The sequence below is a fragment of the Camelus ferus genome, chromosome 34 (assembly GCF_009834535.1).
Source record: "Camelus ferus isolate YT-003-E chromosome 34, BCGSAC_Cfer_1.0, whole genome shotgun sequence".
NCBI lineage: Eukaryota > Metazoa > Chordata > Mammalia > Artiodactyla > Camelidae > Camelus > Camelus ferus.
Window position 1 is genome coordinate 21,013,313 of NC_045729.1, and position 20,013 is coordinate 21,033,325.

The 20,013-nt window shown below is 44.7% G+C and overlaps 1 protein-coding gene across 1 annotated transcript in view; it reads left to right on the forward strand.

Annotated features, from left to right (window-relative positions):
• Positions 1-2,348: 2,348 nt before the first annotated feature.
• The window catches only part of LOC102523130 (cat eye syndrome critical region protein 2), a 103,470-nt gene continuing 85,805 nt past the window's right edge, over positions 2,349-20,013 (forward strand). Inside the window, exon 1 of the mRNA XM_032473299.1 lies at positions 2,349-2,588. Coding sequence (XP_032329190.1) covers positions 2,463-2,588 — 126 coding nt within the window. The 5' untranslated portion in view covers positions 2,349-2,462. The remainder of the gene's footprint in view (positions 2,589-20,013) is intronic.

A 20,013-nucleotide genomic window follows, 5' to 3' on the forward strand; every position in this document is an offset into this window, starting at 1 on the left:
CCAGCTGGATTCCTGGACTGAAACAAGGAGCACCCACATGGGAGTGGTTAGGCAAAGAGATGGAAAGGGCGGTTTGAGGAGAAGACAGAAAGAGCGTAACCCAACAGAGAAAACTGGATGAACAGTCAGAGATCTGAATTCTGGTCCTGGTTAGCAGTGCTTGTGGAAGAAGCCACACTTTTGGCACATCCATTCTGAGATTCAAAGTAACTGATTTTAGCTGACCAGTTAGAATTTACAACGTACTTCCCAGAGAAACAGGGTTTTTAAATGGTGGTGAGTTCCCCAGATCGTCCTCCAGGAATCCATAAACATCCCCTCATAACTGAAATTACTATGTATTTTGCAAAGAGAAATATAAATTTTTTGCAACATTGATTAATAAGCAAAACAGATTAGCCAAGCTACTTACTGTGTTTGTGTGTGTTTTTTATGGAAAAGGCTTAATTAGAAGATGATCTGGAACTGAAGGTTTTGGGGAATATGGAAGAGAATTACTTTCGGCATCTTCAAGTTCATGCGAGTTTAATGGCACTGGCTCATAAGCAGAAAAGAGGCAAGAGAGGCAGAGAAAGAAAGTATGAGCAGTGTGTGTTTTAGGAACACGATACACCTGATGATCAGAGGGTGAGCGAATGGGCCAGGCTGCAAAAGGCTGGAGGGAGACACGGGCCCCAGGAATCCCGGGCAGAAGGAAGGAGACGGGTGTCTGGTTTGGCCGTACAGCGGTCAGTAATCCAGATCCCAGAAGGCTAGGCCCAAACTAGTCCAGAAAATAGAGTTGAGGCCGTTAGGTCCCAGGAAAAAGGTGGGACAAATGTTCAACATTCAGGGTATCAAATCTAACATAGGCAGAGACAGGGGTGGGTGCAAATGGGAGGCCCCAGCTGGAGCCCAAATGCAGGGAACCCAGAGGCCACAGTTCAGCCAGAAGAGACACAAAAGACCTTGAGCTTGTGGGGCAGGACCGCCTCATGCTGGGCAAGAGCTGGCCAGGACAGAGTTAGGGAAGGACGGAAAGAGGTAGGTCTAAGAAAAAGAGCGTCAGTCCAGGGACACTGACAAGTGACCTCAGCCCAGGGCAAGCCAGGCAGAGGAAAGGGTGCGGAGGGAGAGGTAGGACCCCAGCTCCAGGACAACTGGGCTGGTTTACTGGACTGGGCAGTGGCGTGGGAGGAAAGAGGACAACAGGGAAGCTCTCACTCAGACACGCCAGAGTGACCAGATCGCGTCACCTATCTGCTTCCCCGGCTCTCGGGGCTGCAGGTAGCAGGCCGGGTGGTCAGGATCGGTGAGAGGACACGTAAGAAGGTAAGGACGGCAGAGGGGAAGGGAACGCAGAGACCGGCCAACAGGAAAAGGTGGGGACGGAAGACCCCGGCTGTAACTGATGAGAAGCCAGCGGGAGGGGAAGCGAGATCCCTGACACCGGAGAGGGGAAGGCAGGCAGACCGGACCGGGAAGAATGTCCCCAGAGCGGCGAGTTCGGGTCACGTGGTTAACTCGTGTCTGCAGGGTTTCTCACGTCGCTTAGTAGGAGCTGCGTTCTGAACACAAAAACGCAGCCTCTGCTCTTTGGGGGCGTTTAGATATGTGCTCATTTTTGCCAAGGATTAAGCACGGTAGAATTTGAGGATGAATTTTAAACCATCAAGTTTCAGGTAACAAAAGAGTAGAACCGCGTAAGTTCTGAGCTGCTTCTGTGCCGCGGCGGGGGGAGAAGGTAGGAGGGAGCCGTGTTGGACGGAGTGTTTTGCTTCATAAAAGATACACTTAAATATACATTTTCCCTAAGGATTTGGGGTTTTTAAGGCTGCCTTGTAAACACAGGTTACTGAAACGACGGGAATCAAGTGGGGAGCGCTCGCAAACGTCCCAGCGAGTGCGGCAGCGGTGCAGCTCGTCGGCCGGCTTCCCGCGCCCCGAGGTCCCCGCGCGGGTCTCCGGGTCCGGGGAGGGCTGGCGGGACGGGCCGCAGCGCGGGGGTGAAGCCGCCCCCGAGCGTCTCACATGTGCCCGCGGGCGGGTGTCGCGGGCTCCGCCAGGGTCCAGGGGTCGCGCGGCCGCCGCCCCCGCCCCGCGTCCCACGTGCGCGCAGCCCAGCGAGGCGCCGCCCGCCGGCCTTTAGGGGCGCGCCCACCGGCCACGTGGAGGCGGGGCCGGCGGGGCGGGGGCGGTGCTCGCCCCGCAGCCCCTCCCCTCGGGCCTCGGGCGCCCCTCCCCCGCCCTTGCGCGGCCCGCGGGCGGGCAGGCGGGCGGGCGGGGGCGGGGTTGTTGTTGTGCCGAGGCCCCGCCCCCGCCCGCCCCCGGCCCATCTGTTCCCCGCGGGCCGCGGCGACATTGTGCGGGCTGGGCGGCCGGGCCGCGGCGCGATGGGCCCGGGGCAGCCGCCGCGGTAGCTCGGCCGGAGCGGCGCCGGGAGCGGGCGGGCGGCGGGCGCGGAGGCGGCGGCGCGGCCGGAGATGCGCCCCGAGGAGGGCGGCGCGGCCGGGCTGGGCGAGCTGCGCTCGTGGTGGGAAGTGCCGGCCATCGCGCACTTCTGCTCGCTCTTCCGCACGGCGTTCCGCCTGCCGGACTTCGAGATCGAGGTGCGCGGGCCGGGCGGGGCCGGGGCCGGGCTCCGAGGGCCAAGGGCGAGGGGCCGCGCGCGGGCCGGGCCGAGGGCCCCAGGCGGCGGGGAAAGTTGGGCCGTTACTCGCGGCGCCGACCCCACGAGCCCGGCTTTGTGGGGCCGGCGCCGCGACCCCTCCCCCGGCCGCCTCGGGGCGAGCGCGCGGCCCGCCGGCCGGTCCCCGCGGCCCCGGACAAAGGTGCGGGCCCGGCGCGGACGGGCCGGCCGGGCGGAGCGCGTGGGTCCCGCCGCCCGAGGGAGGCGCGCCCGGCGGCGGGAGGGGTGCGGGCGGCCGGGCGGCAACAATGCGGTCGCCTCCGGGTGCGGGAGGCCGGGCGCCGCACGCTGCTGCTCAAAGTTGGGACGTGACTCCAGCGAGCACGGTTTTCACTGAAAATGTGAGTGGGGCGACGGTTTCGCTGGACTGAGGACCAGAAGCCGGGCCGCAGAGACGAAAGATTCGGGAATGCTAGAAGTCAAGGCTTGTTTAACAACTATTCCGAAAATCCTGTGTTTTCTCTTAGTTGGTAAAAACCCTAAGCACTTTAATTCTGCGGCTCAAAATGGTGGCTGTGGTGGGAGGTGTTGCTGGTGACAATGCCGTCGTGGTGCTGCTAAACTTGCCCCTACCCCATTTTCTCCCTGCGGTGTAGTAAAACTGAGGTGGTGCTGAATTACAAGTTTGGAGCTTAAGGACCCCGTCTAAATATACTGTGGAAGAACTCATCTTTCAAATACCATGTATTCAGATTTTTTTGGTGGAAAAATAGAGGTAACTAATTTTGCCTTAAGTTGTTACAGAAATCTACAGCAATCTATAAATAACTTATCGTGTTCTAGGAAATAAACGTGTGGTTTCTAAGTATTAGCTGCTTTAATTCCTAAAGGAAATGTAACCTGATCTGAGAGGTCCAATTTGTATGTGTAACAGAAATGAAAAATCGTTGCTACAGGTGACAAATCAGAGCTGCTTGAGGTGACTGTCTTCTTTTGATCCCGGTATTTCTTGGAAGTGACACTTTTTTTGTTGTTAAAGTGTATGCTATTTGAAGTATATGCAACATGAATATTTGGAATCCAATGTGTACATATTTTGATGATTATCCATATCTTTATATTTGAAGATGTTCAGTAGATGGGTAACTAATGATAGTGATTTTTATCTCTGCAGTTCTTGTATAAACTTTCTTATATAAGATGTCATTTGATAAATTTGATGAATGAAAATTTTAACTTCAAATTTTCAGTAATCAGAAATTAAAATTTTAAAATTAATTTTTAGCCTTCTAACAGATTTCATTCAGTGACAATGTGGACTCACTGAGAATATTATCAGTTTTGATTCTCTGAGTATAAATAACTATATTTTTATTTTGCTTAGATGAGTTTTTAGTCTAATAGTTTTATGTCCTATTTTGCTTGAGAAACAATCCCTTGGTTAGAGTTTATGATGCACTGGAAGAGCCTTCTTAGAAGCAAATAAAAAACAATTCTAATGCTGGGTTGTGCTGGTTAGGACAGCTGGAAAGGCTCTAAAATCTTAATTTATTTTTAAAATTTACAACTTTAAAAGATAGAAATGGTGAATAATACCAAGTGGTGGAAGTTGGATATCAGCTTTTTTAGGGAACCAGTTTTCAGCTGGGGGAAAGAGCTCATTTTACCCTTACCCTGCGTTTATAGAAAATTTAGGAAGCAGAAATCCTCAAGGACTTGGCTTCTGTTTCTCTAAAGCAAGGCAGTCCCTTAGATAGCTGAAGGGCTGGGAGGATTCATGCTGCAATTCTGCAAGCGGTCAAGACTTCCTACTGAAAGAACTGGTCCCCAAAACATAGATTTTTAAATTTTTGCTTGTAATCATCGTTGTTAATAATGTTGAATGTACAGGATTTCTTTAGAAAGTCAATATACCTGACTCTTGTTTTTTAGGATGTGTTTAGGACTGGTATGTTACTGCCGCCCAAATAGGGATCCTGTAATCATCAGACCAAAAATCTGAGTGTATGGATAATGCTTTAAGTTGTTCAAAATTCCTGGTTTTGAAAGCAATACATAATCATTATATAAAGCTTGAGAATTATGGCAAAATATAGGTAAGAGAATTAAATCACCCGTAATCCCACCACTCAGAGATAAAAGCTGTTAACTGTTAACATGTATCCATCACTCAAGATAAAAGCTGGTAGCTGTTAACATATTTAGAAATTCCCGAATGTGCTCACAGTATATTTGTGCCCTGGATTAGGTGGTGTTTAATTTTGCAGGTGAGATTGAGTTGTAGCTGGACAACAGTAGATTAATGACGCTGAATTATATAACTAGGTGCTTGACGTGCAACTGCATTACCAAAGAAGCTCATGGCTCACCTCCTTTGCCTCAGAAGATTATCAAATTCAGAACCACTTCATTTATATCAAGTGTTGTGTAACTGTCTAGCATTCCAGTGGGTTAGGCTGGTTAGGTTTTGTCCTGATTTGAGAATGAAGAAGTGTGACTTGACCCTCCCCAAAGGTTTAATGCTGATTTTTCCGCAGCCAAGTGCTCTTTACAGTGAATGGAGTCTCTTACTTGACCAAAGTAAGGTAAGAGAGGATAGACCCATATTCAGTAATCTGGTTGGGGCTTAATCATGACGGGTGTGAGGTGGTGGGCAGAAATCCTGTCATGAAAACATCGTGTGACTGGAATTGCTTAATAGGGCACCTTATACAGATACTGGAATGATGGGGATATGTTTGACGACATACTGTATGGAAATGCGAAGCTTCAGCTTCTTACTCAGATTTCAGATTCATGGGTCCAGATCCCAAATAAATGACCAGTCTACATTGGTTGCTCAAATTCAAGGCCATTATCGATTTTATGTTTATCAGTTATTGTACATTTCTGTGACTATAAAGGCCTGCCCCAAAAGGATGCCGGAAAACTAATATTTTAACTTACCATAAACATCTACGAATGCTTTCTCACTGCCATCTATTTGTTACAAATAAAACATTGTAGTTTTCAAAGTCATTAAACAAAAAAAGATTTTGTGTGTATTTTCTCTAGAGAAGAAACTACGTGCCTCCGTGATGACTTGAAAATGGTCATGTAGAATCACCCTGTTTGCATCTTAGCAGCAGGATGGAAAGAATCTGATCGTCCTGTCTGCTTCTTTTCCTGAGCTTCCTGCTTTGAGTACTGAATCCTTTGCCTGCCTTGTGCTTGTATGTGGGGTAAAGTCACTCAGCTCATCAACACGATGATCTGGGGGCAGTGTCTTTAAATCAGATTCCTGAATTCTACTCTTGCTGTTTCCTTGGATCCAGCTCTTAATCAAGAGCTCTAGGCATGAATTATTAAGCATGAAAATAAGTAATAAAAATTGCTGAGAGGGACTTAGGACGGGCTATAGGAGATTTTGTGTTGGTGTACACATGTGTACTTTGCGGTCACTTTCATGGAATTTTGAGAGATCCCAACTATACAAAGATTAAGAGCACTTGAACTAGATGAAGGATTGAGTTGGCCTTGAATAGGGAACCAGAAGGCTAGTTTCATGACACAAGATGCATTGGACCAGGAAGGAGTTGGCAAACTTGAATTCTTATACTAATTTTGCCACTAACTAGTTCTGTGACCTTGGGCAGGTCAAATAGCCTAATGATGGGAAACATTTGTATAGTAGTACTTTGTACATTTTCCAAATGTTACTTCATTTTATTCATAGCTGTTGTTAACCATCACCCGGAGGTAGGAGATAACCTAATTTTGCAGATGAGGAAGTTGGAAGTTTACAAAGGCTAAGTTGCTTGCAGACTTTCACTTGGATCTCAGGTTCTTTGATACCAAATTCTGTGCTTTTGCTGCTACATCACACTGCTTCTACTTCAGTTTTCATTTATCCATAAAATGAAGAACTAAACCTACAAGTAATGGCTTAGGTCCCACAGTGCATATCTAGAGTTCTTTGGGGTTCTTTTGGGGGGGGGGGTTGAGGGAGGTAATCAGGTTGATTTATTTATTCTTAGAGGAGGTACTGGGGATTGAAACCAGGACCTCATGCATGCTAAGCATACACACTGTCCCCACTAGAGTTCTTTGGTTCTTAATAATGTAGGGTACAGAATATCCTTTTTAAAACTTCTGCTGAGCATACAGCAGGACCAGTTCATTACTGCATTTGTTTCTTTCAGCATGTATTTATTGAGCGAGTGCTGTGTGCTAGATGCAGTGTACTACTAGGTGCTGGAGGTACAGATGTGAACGTAACGGAAAAATACCAGCTCTCTTTTTAGTGGAAGGAGACAGTAAACAAATTGGTAAGTACAGTATGACAGAGAGTGACAAGAAGTAAAATGGGCTGGAGGAGTAGGGAGGGCCAGATGGGGGGGTTGTTGCAATTTAAAACAAGGTGATTAGGTGTGGGCTCATTGAAAAGATGGCATTTAAGCAGGACTGAAGGAGACTGGGGATTTAAAATGATTTAAAAATTAGTAGTTTGTCAAGTAAAATATCAGGTGATAAATGTCTTCTGAAGATACAGGATCTGTTCCTTCTCTGAGGAGGAAAGCACAGGAAAAGGATGTGGATTACAGAAGGGCAGACCTTGATGCAGGTGGACACCCTCAAAGGAGGACTGCTCTGTCAGTGTAAGACCCCAGAAGTGAACACTGGATTCTTTTTTGCTTATAGCAGCATCTTGAAAGGAAAGTCGTCATCTTCATCTTCTTTTGCCTGCATGTGAAGCTTCAAAGGGGTAGTTGTAGAAAAGGCAATAACCTCTCATCTCTGAAGGACAGCCCATGTTAGCATCTGGCTTGCTGTACCATGGAAGTTCAGTTCGGTCTTGCTTAATTTTCTGGAACATGGTGAGGAAGCCTAAAATACAACTTGGCAACATTCCGTACAACCGACCGTCTGCCCTTTGATCAGGATAGGCCAAGTACTGGATTCTTTTCTTGGGGGTGGGGTGAGGGAGGGGAGGTTGTTGCTGGATTCTTGTGTGTTGGGTTGTTGGCAAGAATGAGGAGCACTGCCAGAGTGCTGGAAAATGGCCAGTGCATAGGGTGGTTCAGGTAAAAAGTGGGTGTGGACAGAGCCCAGGGGCACACCTCCTAACTAGATGGTCTTAGATCTAGTTGATGGGATTGAATACACTTTCAGAAGGGATCAAGCAGAGAGCCTGGAACCTGGTCTGTGGACCTACCTGTCATTAACGCCCAGTTGTGATCTCAGGCAGATCACTTGGTTTCAGTATCCTATCCATAAAAAGGGAATTGTGAACTAGGGGTGCTTCCTAGGTTTTCCTAGGTCCAAAGTGTTACGATTTCATTCAGGTGTTTCTTAGAATGCATGACACTGATAACCAATCCAGAAAGTCACCCACCTCACTGGTTAGGACCAAGATTATGAACTATGTTGGGGTCTGTGTCTTACAAGTTAATTTTGTACTAAAAGATGTAAATCCATACCTGAATTCTTTGTGGATTGTGTGAATTTGGCTTTTCTGTGGAAATTTTGTCAGCAAATACATTACTTTGAAAGTAGCTTAAGTGACATTTCCACTCTCTCTGAGGTCTTCAAACTAAGATTTTGTATTTTGAGATTATGAGGAGCCCTGGAAGATGAAGGTCTTGAATTGTGTTGTTTTCCCTTCACTTCTGTTTGTTCACTTAATTGAACATCGTTCATACTTAGAATTTGAATGGCTGGTTGAACGTTCTGGCCTGGGGCTCACCTCTCGGTTGGTGCTGATACTTTCCAGGGAGCTGTGCCCCTGCCCTCGTGTTTCGTTTCATGGGGCGCTGTTCCTTGGATGCTTTTATCATCTCTCCTCTACAGGATCCTCTAACAAATACTGGTTTATACTGGAGAACTTGGGCAGGTTTATTTCCCCAGTTCTTAGATTGAGACAGGAGTTGTCGGACGATGGTACCGAGCTCAGGATTCTCCCAGCCTCGCCCAGTGACTTCGGGCCAGATGGCAGACGGGGGCGTGGTGGCGGCTCCCCCCACCCCTCCTCCACGCCGTGAGCCCTGAGCCCTGAGCCCGGGGGCTCCTCCCCACAGGGATTCCTTGTCCTAAAGGCAAACCTGTAATGTTTTTGTTTGTAGTGCTGAAGGGAGTTAGAGCTGTGTCCAGGTGTGCGGGCCATCGGCACGTGGGAGACCTGGGTAACAGACGTTTCGTTAATTCTTTTCTTGGAGTCATTTAGGGGAAGAAGAGTGTCCTGGGCGCCGTGGAAAAGGAGCCGCCGCTGCCGCCGAGTGAAGGGGAGCCTCTCTCATGCCACGTGGGACTGGAGGGCCCTCACGACCGGGCGGGGGCCCTCGGGACCGAGGACGGGGCAGCGTGCGCGTGCGCGCGTGCCCCCGCGTGCGCGTGCTGTGCGTGCGCGCCCGCGGGCCGGGTAGGCCCCTCAGGGCCCTCCGTCCCCGTGCTGGAGCGGCGTCCACGGCTTCCGCGCTGCGATTCCTCTGAGGCGAGTGCGGCGGGGCGGTTGGGTGGGCGTCGGGGCAGCCCCCTCAGCGGGCGCGCTGTGGCGGGTGCCCCGTGACGACCCCACGGAGGGGAGGCGAGGGCGCGAGCGCGAGCGGGGCCGGGCTGCTCTGACCGCCTGCGGCCCGCGCCGCGCCTGTGTCGGGGGCGCGTGGGCAGCGCGCGGCGGGCTGTCGCTGAGGGTTTCCTCCAGGCGCGTTGCCGTCGGTGGACAGCCCTCCCTGTGTTCGCTGTTTCAGCAGCCGCGGCACCGAGGACGGTGGATGTGCTTGACAGAAAACGTGTTGAAGTGACAGATCTCGCGCTTTAGCAAATCTTTCCTCACCGCTCTCCGTCCCGCCTCGTGTCTCCCCTCTTTCCCTGGAAGGTTGTGTTTGCGGAGTCTTTCCGGTGTGGGGGACAATTTTTGTGATCGGTGTTCTGGAGTTCTTGTATGGGGAAAGGTGGTTTAAAGAAATGTCGCTTGTGCCGTAGTTAAGGGATTTAATTTTGTGTCCCCCCTCCCCCACCTTGGACGGTATTAATTTGGGCTAGTATCCTGCACATGGTTTCTGAGACTTCTCCGTGTTCCAGGGGCTTGTTAAAGCAGGCCCCCAGCCCTCCTTACAGGATGCTGGGTTTGGGGAGGGGGACGTTCTGACGACGTTGAGGATACCTGTGTCCTCATTAACACTAGATTTTCATCACTTTCGGTCTTCATTATCAATAACAGCAGTAGGATTTCTGTGATACGCAGCTCTTTAAAGCAACAGTGGAAATAAAAAGAACAGGAGAACCTGACATCCCTGCCCGCCTCCCTTCTGTCTGTTACTGCCTCCTTGTTACTGTTCACTGCCCTGGTTGCTGTTCGCCTGCTGCCCTGGGAATTGGGGGATGTTGGGCGAGTGAAAGGGTGGGTGGCTGGGTGGCAGTGACCGCTGCCGGCGTTCGGGGGCTGCAGGGTTATGAGTGAAGTGCTTCCAGGAGAAGGCAGGGCTCGGAGGGGTCACGGTAAGTCTGCGCAGCAAGATTAGAGTTCTTTCCTGTGGAGGGCTAGTGACAAGTGATCTTGAGAGACAGGAGGTGGCACACTGCAGCCGGCCTGGGCTGCCAGGCTCTCTAGTGCTGGTCTTTTTCTTTCAGACACTGAAGTTTTAGACTAAGGATGTCCTGAGTGCTAAGTGTTTCAGGTTAAGTCTGGTGTTGGTAGCTGGGCGTCACTCTCAGGGTCGAGTGGGTGTGAGATGGTGGAGGCAGTGGCAACAGGAAGTACACTGGTCACTGACGTTCCTGAAGAAGAGTGGGCCTGGGTGACCAGCAGTGTCTCGTGCATAAAGGAGGTGGTGTCAGGTAAGAATGGTTTTGGCTGCAAGTAATGGAATGCTGCACTAACAGTGACTTCAGAAACACTGTGGGCTGTCCTGTAACGTGGTCTGGAGGATGCTGGCAGGTATGGTTGCTCAGTGACCTGCCCTGAGTGCCCAGGCAGTGCCTGCACATGGTTGCAGGGTGGGCTCTAGCTCCCAGGCCTGCATTGCTGAGTGGTGAAGAAAAGTACAGGAAGGTTACAGTTGAAAAGAGCCACTGAGTTGCTGATTTGAAGAGGACAAAGGTGACTTCAGGGAAGGATGTTTGAAAGTGGAAGCAGGAGAGGCTAAAACTTACTCTCCTGGAATGACAGAGGGAAAGAGCTCTCTGGGAGCTTAAGACAGTATCGGAAAAGGATGAACTTAAAAAAAAAAACTTTTCACAAATAATACATAACTGTTATAAAAAGAAATACCAATTCCAATACGGTTACATATTAGTGCTGTACTGAAGAGGTCAGTTGTAGGACAACCCATCCCCCACTTTTTAAAGAAAAGTCAGCTTTTCCAGATTGTATGATTTTTAATACTAACAGTCCTCTTCTGTCTTCTGTTGCCTTTTGTTTTGGGGAGACCCCACCCTTAGGATTGTCAGTTTTAGCTTCCTGGTTAGTAAAATGAAAATAAAAATCTGGACAAGAAATGTACCTTTTTTATCATTAGAATCTTAGACTTACTCTTGCTTAACTATCGGTTGTTTGGAATACTTCAGTTTTTAGTTTCTCTCTGTTAAGTATTTAATGATCTGTAAGACTACTTAATGGGACTCTGATCCTTTTGTAATGGGAGTTTATGTACAAATAAGATAGTCAGGCATTAACGTTACTATTCTTTCTAATCACAGTTCCCCATGCCTGGGGAAGTGACAGCTCAACAGGAGGGAGTAGTTCCTTTGTTTATTTGTTTGTCTTATCTCCCCACTGGCTCTAAAAAAATTTTCAGAGGTTATCTGGCCAGCCTACCTGCCCTTTACCCCTTCTCCCTCCTCCTGGGTGAAGTAAATCTGTATCCTGGCTAGTAATCTGACACATCTTGCAGGAAAAGATGAACTGGGTCAATCAAATTCCCTTTCTTGGGATTGTAACCTAGGAAATACGAGGGTTATTGAGTTAGTGTGGAAAGAAGTTAAAAGGTCACGGTGAGAAGCCACAGTGCAAACCAGAATCTTGCATTTGAGGGAGCAGAAACAGACCCAGCATTAGAGGGGTTAATAGGAAGCTTCCAGCCCATTGGTGTACCTCCTGTACTCCCCCCCCCAAAGAGCCTAATAGTGCCTCACTTTTCTTTATGTCCGCATACTAAGTGTTTTATGCACATAGGCTCATACTTCTACACAGTCTTCTGAGTTGTGTTTTGCTCGATTAACAGTATTACATGACACAGACTGCCTTTCATCGCATACATTATGACTTTAATAGCTGTGGAGTATTCATGCTCTGATTTATTTAACCAATCCTCACTGGAGCATTGAGGTTATTTTTAGTTGTTTACTATCATAACAGCCATTAACAAAAAGATTCCCCCCCAAGATAGGATTAGTGTTTTTATTCCGTTAGACTTCTGTTATTACCTTCTATAACTGAAGTCTTAAGTTTTCAATTTTTTCATAGGAAGTGTTTGTCTTATATCTCATAACAGAAGCTTAAATGGATTTGGTGCCCACTGTGGGTACTCCAGGCACTGTCTGATGTTTCTCATGCATCAGCTTATCTATTCTTTTTTAAACATTGAGATATCATTGACGTATGACATTAATATTAGTTTCAGGTGAACAATGTAATGATTCCATAGTTGTGTATATTAAAAGAAACGATCACTGCAACAAGTCTAACACCACACATAGTTAAATTTTTTTTTCTTGTCATGAGAACTTTTTAAGATCTACCCTCTTAGCAGTTTTCGCATACACAATACAGTCTTATTAACGGTAGTCACCATGCTGTACGTCCCATTCCCAGGACATATTTATTTTATAGCTGGAGGTTTGTACCTTTTGACCCGCTTCATCTATTTCACCAACCCCGGCCTCTGCCTCTCAGAACTACCAGTCTGTTCCCTGTGGGTAATGTGCAGACACAGTACCCCTTTACTCCTAAACATTTCAGTGTTTTTATGCCTTAAAAACATGAACATTCTCTTACACAACTGTAGTACAATTATCAAAATGAGGAAATTAATACTAAATAAGATCAATACATAATATATCAACTATTGCCAACTGACCTAATAATACTAATGTATATAATTTGTATATTTTTGTAATTTTAAAAACAGTATTATTTTAGAAATTATTTTTGTGGGTCAGGTTTTCAGTCTAGGATCATGCATTGCATTGAGCTGTTGGATCTCTATTGTCACACTTCGCCCAGCGTGGTTTTTCAGTCTTTGTCTTTCATGACGTTTTGGAATTGAGACTGTCCCTCTGTTTGGGTTTGTTATATGTACCCTCATGATGAGATTCAGGTCCTGTGTTTTGGCAGTGGTGCGTCCTTAGTGCATCACCTCAGGAGTCATGTGATGTCGCTTGGTCCCATGGTGATGGTTATTGTTAACTTTAATCGCTTAGTTTAGGTGTTGTCTGCCAGATCTCTCCACTGTGAAGTTGCTGTTTTTCCTTTATAATTAATACATACCTGGTGGGGAGATGCTATATAAACCTCCTGTTTCTCCTCAGAATTTAACCCATTAGTAATTTTAGTCCTTGCATGATTCTTTGCCTGAGTCAATCATTACATCATAGTTGCCAAATAGTTATCTTCAAATTACATCATTCTTGTTGTTTTTGTAAGTTGGCATTCATAGTTTTCATTCATAGGTTTTAAGTGTTTTATTCTAAGCTGTTTTTTAGTATCTGATAGGAGTGTAATTTTATAAAGTTGTTTTTTTCTTGAATATTTCACCTAAAGTGGGTAAACACTGATGTAACAATTTTCACAAAATGAAATAATTTTTTAAACTTCAGATCTTACTTTTTCTTTATACTTGAAAAAAGTTCAAATCTACAGTGAAGTTCAAAGACAAATATAGGGAAACTTGTATACCCTTTACTTTAGATTCATCAGTTGTTAACATTTACCACATCAGCTTCATGTTTCCTTTTTTGTTGAACCATTAGAAAGTAAACTGGCAACGTGTTGATACTTCCCCAGCAAAGAACTGGTGTGTACTTCCTAAGAGTAGGGACTGTCTCCTGTATGACCATGATAGGATGTTCACATTTAAGAAAAATCACAGTAATTCTGTAGTGACGTCTGGTAAACACCTGTATCTGGACACCTTCACTTGTCTCCACAATGGCTTTCATAGTTGTTGTGCCTCATGTATCCTGGATCACACATCTGTTTGGTTGTTAGGGGGATAGTTTTTAAGCAGGTTGAAGCCAATCCATTTACCCTGGTAATAGGGAAAAATTGGTAAAATTTACATTTTGAGCTGCAGGTATGTTAGGTGAGATAAGAGTTCACTGGAATAACACAGGTGGCAGTCCAGGCTTTATCAAGATGGGACAAGCTACCTGACCTCCCTGAGCCTCAGCTTCTTCACTGGCGGGTTTCTCGCTCACTCCACAGGGTTATGCTGAGATTCAGATGACCCAGGAGGACCTGCCACACGCAGATTTCTACAGAAAATAACTATCAAGTTATTTTCTCATTTTAGATTTTTGAATTATGATGTTATAACTGACAATCATTTGTAAGAAAGGAATTAAAGATATGTCTGTGTGATCTCTCATATTTACTTATTTTGAAGTCAATAAGTTGTAAAAAGAAAATCAGTCTAGTGCCTATGTACATTAAAGTGATTGCCGAATACAATTTTTAATAGCTTTATTGAGATAGAATTCGTATCTCAGTATGAATTACTGTTTACGCACTTACAGAGTATAACTTAGTGGGTTTTAGTATATTCACAGATAGGTACAGCCATCACCGCAGTCAATTAGAACATTTTTTTGACCTCAAAAAGAACCCATACCTTTTTTGTTATCACCACCTCAGCCTCCCATCCCCTTCCCCAGCCATGAGCAACCACTAGTCTATTTTCTGTTTCTGGAGATACCCATTTTCTAAGGGTTTTGTTTTTTTTTTTTTAATTTGAAAATTTTTATTGCACTCTTAATGGATAAAGACTCTTAATATAAGGTCTCTTAATGGTCCCACTTTCTAAGTTTTCATAATACGTGGGCTCACATAGTATGTGGTCTTCTGTGACTGGCTTTTTTCACTTAGCATCATTTTTCAAGGCTCATCCATGTTGTAGCAAGTATCAGTACTTCGTTCCTTTTTATAGCTAAGAAATAATATCCCGTTGTATGATTATACTGTATTTGCCTGTTGATGGACACTTAGGTTGTTTCCACCTTTGACTTTATGAACAGATATTTACTTAGAAAGAACTTTCTCCCATTCTAGAGCTTGTCCTTTCATTCTTTTAAGAGTATCTCTTGGCTAGCAGAAAATTTTAAATTTTGTAAGTCCAAATTATCCAGTTTTTCATTTTTTGGATCATGCTTTTTCCATCATATTTAAGAAATAAATCTTTGGCTAATCTAAGATCACCAGGAATTTCTTCTGTGTTTTCTTCTAGAGGTTTTGTAGTTGCTTTTTACATGTTTTGTTGATAGTGTGTAAGAAGTGTTTTTTATTGCTCTTCATTTACTCTCAAAGAGCTGAGCGGTATTTCCTTTATTTGCATGGAACCCTTTTGTCTAGGACAGCCTGATTTCTTTCTCCAGCTCAGTTCTGGAGCATGAAGAGTCATTCGGTGTTGGAAAAGACAAGTCATCCTTTTAGGTTGATGAAAGGGGGTTTTCCTGACAAGTTGGCTGCAGTAGTGCTGCAGAAGCAGTGGTGTTAAGTGTGTTAGATTTGCATCCATTTGCTCTGAGATCCCAACTGGAATTTGATGATGAAAATAAAGTGTAGATTATTGAAATAGTTGGTACAAGATAATTTAAAAAGCGAACAGTCAGTTTTTTGTTTATTTTACATTTGATTCCTCAAGTACTTAATGGCTCATCTTATAGATTGAGATAAAAAGTTGTGACTGCACGTTCATATGCAAATTACTAAAGTAAAACTGGGGAAATCTGGGTAAGATCAGGGATGGTATCCATGTCGGTACAGTATCCCAGCTGTAATATTACTAATATTAATATTAAGAAGAGTGAGCCAGTTATCTTAGGGTATTTCATAAGTTTTAGAAACTGTTAGCATCGGAGAAAACTGAGCAAAGTATACGAGTTTCTCTGTATTATTTCTCAGAACTGCATATGAATCTATAGTTCATGAAAACTTAACTAAGAAAGTAATTCACTTAAGAAAGTAAGACTGAATCCAAGATCTCAGAGCTGGAAAGTACTTTGGTGGTCATCCCTCAACTGGGTGATGCAGACTTGAAAATGTGGACGACGTATCTTGCCCAGAGTTACTTGGTTAGTTAATGGCAGCACTGGACGAACGGACTAGTTCTTCTGACTGACTGTCCAGGTTGTTGACATGCTGCTTTCTTGCCACTGCGTGAACGGCTGTACACAACCAGGATGTGATAGCGAAGTAGGAGCGTGAAGCCGACAAACACGAGAAGCAGAGATCCTGCAGCCTTGGAGTGCTGAGTGCAGGGTACAGAGAGTGCAGGCTGTGGGCCTTCCTGGCCTCGTGGTGCCTTGCCTGCACTTCATTGTGTAGCTCTGGTCCTTTTTGGTGTGTAGATTAAACACTTCACGTCAAGTCATTTAGGTTAGAAAGTTCCTGAATTATATCAGAAAGTCTGTTCAGTGGAGAAGAGGAACTAATATATCTGTTATTTTGATGTTGCATAGACAAATCATTTGATTATATTAATTTTTTTTTAAATTTAGTTTTTATTTCAGTGCAGGCATATAGAAAATTTGAAAGAATGGTACAGGGAGCACCCACGTGCTCCTCATTTAGGACTAACAGTTGTACCATTTTGCCACATTTGTTTCTTCACTCTGTGTGTGTGTGTGTGCGCGCACATGTGTGTATACACACTCATATATGAACTATTTTTACTTAACTGAATCATTTTTTGTCATGCATACATGACATTACACTCTTAGATACTTCAGCTTACATTGTTCTTATTTTTAGGAATTCTCCTATGCAACCACAAAACCATTAATACTTCTAAGGAAAATTAAAAACAGTTTCATAATATTACTTAATATTTACTCGTAATATTCATAATACTATCTAATCTAATATATAGTTCTTCGCTCTTCCCCCATCACAGAAATACCTCTCATTGTTGGTTCTGCTTTGACCAAGGATCTGATAAAGGTTTCCTGCTTTGTACCTGGATGTTATTTAATTTCTTTCCATCTGGAGTAGTCCCCTTGACTTTTTGCTTTTTATAACCATTTGAAAAGTCTGGGCCAGTTATCTTATGGTATTTCATGTTTTGGATTTTTCTGGTTGTTAACTCAAGAGTAGAATCAAGTTACAAATAATAAATGCTGGAGAGGGTGTGGAGAAAAAGGAATCCTCCTACACTGTTGGTGGGAATGTAAATTGGTGCAGCCCCTGTGGAGAACAATATAGAAGTTCCTTAAAAAACTAAAAATAGACTTACCATATGATCTAGCAGTCCCACTCCTGGGCATTTATCCATAGAAAATGCTAATTCAAAAAGATATATGCACCCCAATGTTCATAGCAGCACTAGCTTACAATATAGCATGGAAGCAACTTAAATGTCCATCAACAGATGATTGGATAAAGAAGATGCGGTATACGCAGTGCACACACACACACACACACAAATAGAACACTACTCAGTCATGAAATAGAATCAAATAATGCCATTTGCAGCAACATGGATGGATGTAGAGATTAATATATACTAAGTGAAGTCAGATAGAGACAGACAAATATCATATATCACTTACATGTGGAATCTAAAAAAAAAATTATACAAATGAACTGATTTACAGACCAGAGATAGGCTCACAGACAGAAAAGAAATTTATGGTTACCAAAGGGGAAGATGGTGGGGAGATAAATTAGGAGTTTGGGATTAACATATATACACACTACTGTATATAAAATAGGTAAACAACAAGGTCCTACTGTATAGTGCAGGGAGCTGTATTCAGTATCTTGTAATAACCTATAATGGAAAAGAATCTGAAAAAAAAATATATATATATGTATAACTTGAATGATTTTGCTGTGTACCTGAAACTAACACATTATAAATTAGCTATACTAAAATTTAAAAATTTTTTTTCAAAGTAGAATCAAGTTGAACATTTTTGGTAATATTACTTCATGCATGTTGTTGGGTGCTTACTGTTTCACATCAAAAGCTGCATAATTTCAAGCAGTTTACTGTTAGTGATGCTTACTTTGATCACTTAGTTAAGGAAATTTTTTTGATTGAGAAGAGAAACCTACTAATATCATTCAATCACGTTACCCTTGAGAGGATAGCTCTGTACTGACAGGTGCCAGAAAGTGAGGCAAAAGACGCAGTCAGTGCCCACAACATTCAGGAGAGGGATGGAGATGTTATAGAGACATATGTGCAAACAGACCATTGCAGTACAATGAGACATTTATTAAAATGGAAGCTTGCGAAATACAGCAGCAGCTAATAGCTTAAAAAAAAAAAAAAAAAGCTAACAGCTGAGTCTTTCTAAGGGAATTGGGAAGATTTCACAGCTTCACCAGAGCCTGGAAGGCTGGGTTTGGAATCATCAGCGGGTGGTTAGGTGGAGAGACAGCGTCCCTTGGCAGGGGTAACAGCCCTCATGGAGGAGAGAGTGGGCCGGAGAGAGGCGTGAATATTGGTATTGTTGGACTATCTTTGCGAGGTGGATGGGAGTGGCAGGGGATGAGGCTCTGTGGTGGTGAGATGATGGTCACATAGGAAGACTGATTTAGATTTTATCCTGAAGGTTGGGGTTTTCAAACTTTTAAAGCTGCGAATCACTTTGTTAAAAGGAAATCTTATGCAGAAACTCAATGCGTGAAGCAAATAAAAGTGAGCACTGTTTGAAAATGGCTGTGGGTGATGAGCTGTTACAGTCTGAGCAGGGCATGGGGTGAGTTGGTGTTTAGAGCAGGCCTGGCACATGATCTGTGTAGCAAATGCTTGTTGATGGAGTGGATAAGCAGTCTTTGCACAGTAGGAAGTTCACTCCAGTTCACTCTAAGTGTAGAAGGAGCAGGCTGGCGCTGGAGGGCTGTGGCCGCATCCAGGTGAGCTGACGGCCTGGGTGCAGGCTGCCGTCCAGAGTGAGAGGCGGTTCACAGGTCGTGGTTTGAGCGGTGGCTGTAATAGTCTAGCATGGTGGTCCCGTTCCATCCACAGGGCCGTGTTGTCCCCAGGGAGTGGCCTGGGATTTGCGGAGACTTTTCTGGTCACAGGAATCGAAGTCGGTATTAGCATTTCCTGGGTGGGACCAGCATGCCAGATGTCACACAGGACTCAGGACAGTCCCCACAAGGAAGGGTTCACTCCCGGAACTTCATTTTACATATAAACACAAAGTAATTTTTGCAGTATTTCAACAGAGACCAAAATTTTTAGGAATGCGACTCTTCTGTAAATCAAGAGATTGTCCTGTTTTGTTTGAAACATTGCTAAGAGTCTTTCACCAGTTTGGAAAATCCTGTATTGTATCTTACTTGTCACTGGTCGTATCTGAATTGCTAACACTGCAGTGTGTCAGTCTGTGTTCTTACTGTGGGTTCTGTGTTTGATAAATGAATGTTACGCCTTCTAGTGACTCCATGCTTGTGCATTTACATTTTGAAATGTATTTCATTACATATTTCATTTTATGTCTCCTTTTGATTACAGTTGTAATGAATCAATTACGTTTATATTTATGGATGTAGGAAGGTTTCATTATCTATGAATTTTACATCAGGATAGTAAAGGGGGCTGTTAAAAATCTGTGTTGTAATGAGAGGAGTGCTGGGTCTGGCAGGTGAAGCGTCACCATCTGCCGTGGGTCCTGGGATTCTGGCTTGAGGACTGCTTGGATGTTGTTACTCTCTCTGGAGACAAGGCTTGGGTCTGGGGTGAAGGTAGTGAGTATGGGGCACGTTGGGGTTGGCTTCCATGTGATCTTAAAGTTAGGGATGTGGGGTGGGAGTTGTGAGCGGGGTTTTGGAGTCCGGGGGAAAGTAACTGCTAACGTCTGTTGAGAGTGAGGTGGCCGAGAATACAGGGCCAGACGGGCTCTGTTTCTGTTGCCATACTTAGTACCTGTGTGCCATTGCGCAGGCTGCTTACCTGCTCTCACAACCAGTTTTCTCATCTTTAAAAATGCGGATAACAGTTTCTATCCATTGTGTTAGTGTGACAATTAAATGCCTTAAAATGTGTAAAACACTTGAATAGTGCCAACTTAAAATAGTACTCAAATTAGCCGTTATTACTCACCAGACATTCAGTATGTGCTAATAATTATGAATTAATATGTGAATTATATCAATTGGTCCTTACAAAACAGTATTTTTATGAGAAAACTGAGATGTAGGAGATGTACTGCAGAGCTGGGAGTCATAAATTGCACAGTAAGTAGTAAGTCTGAATTGG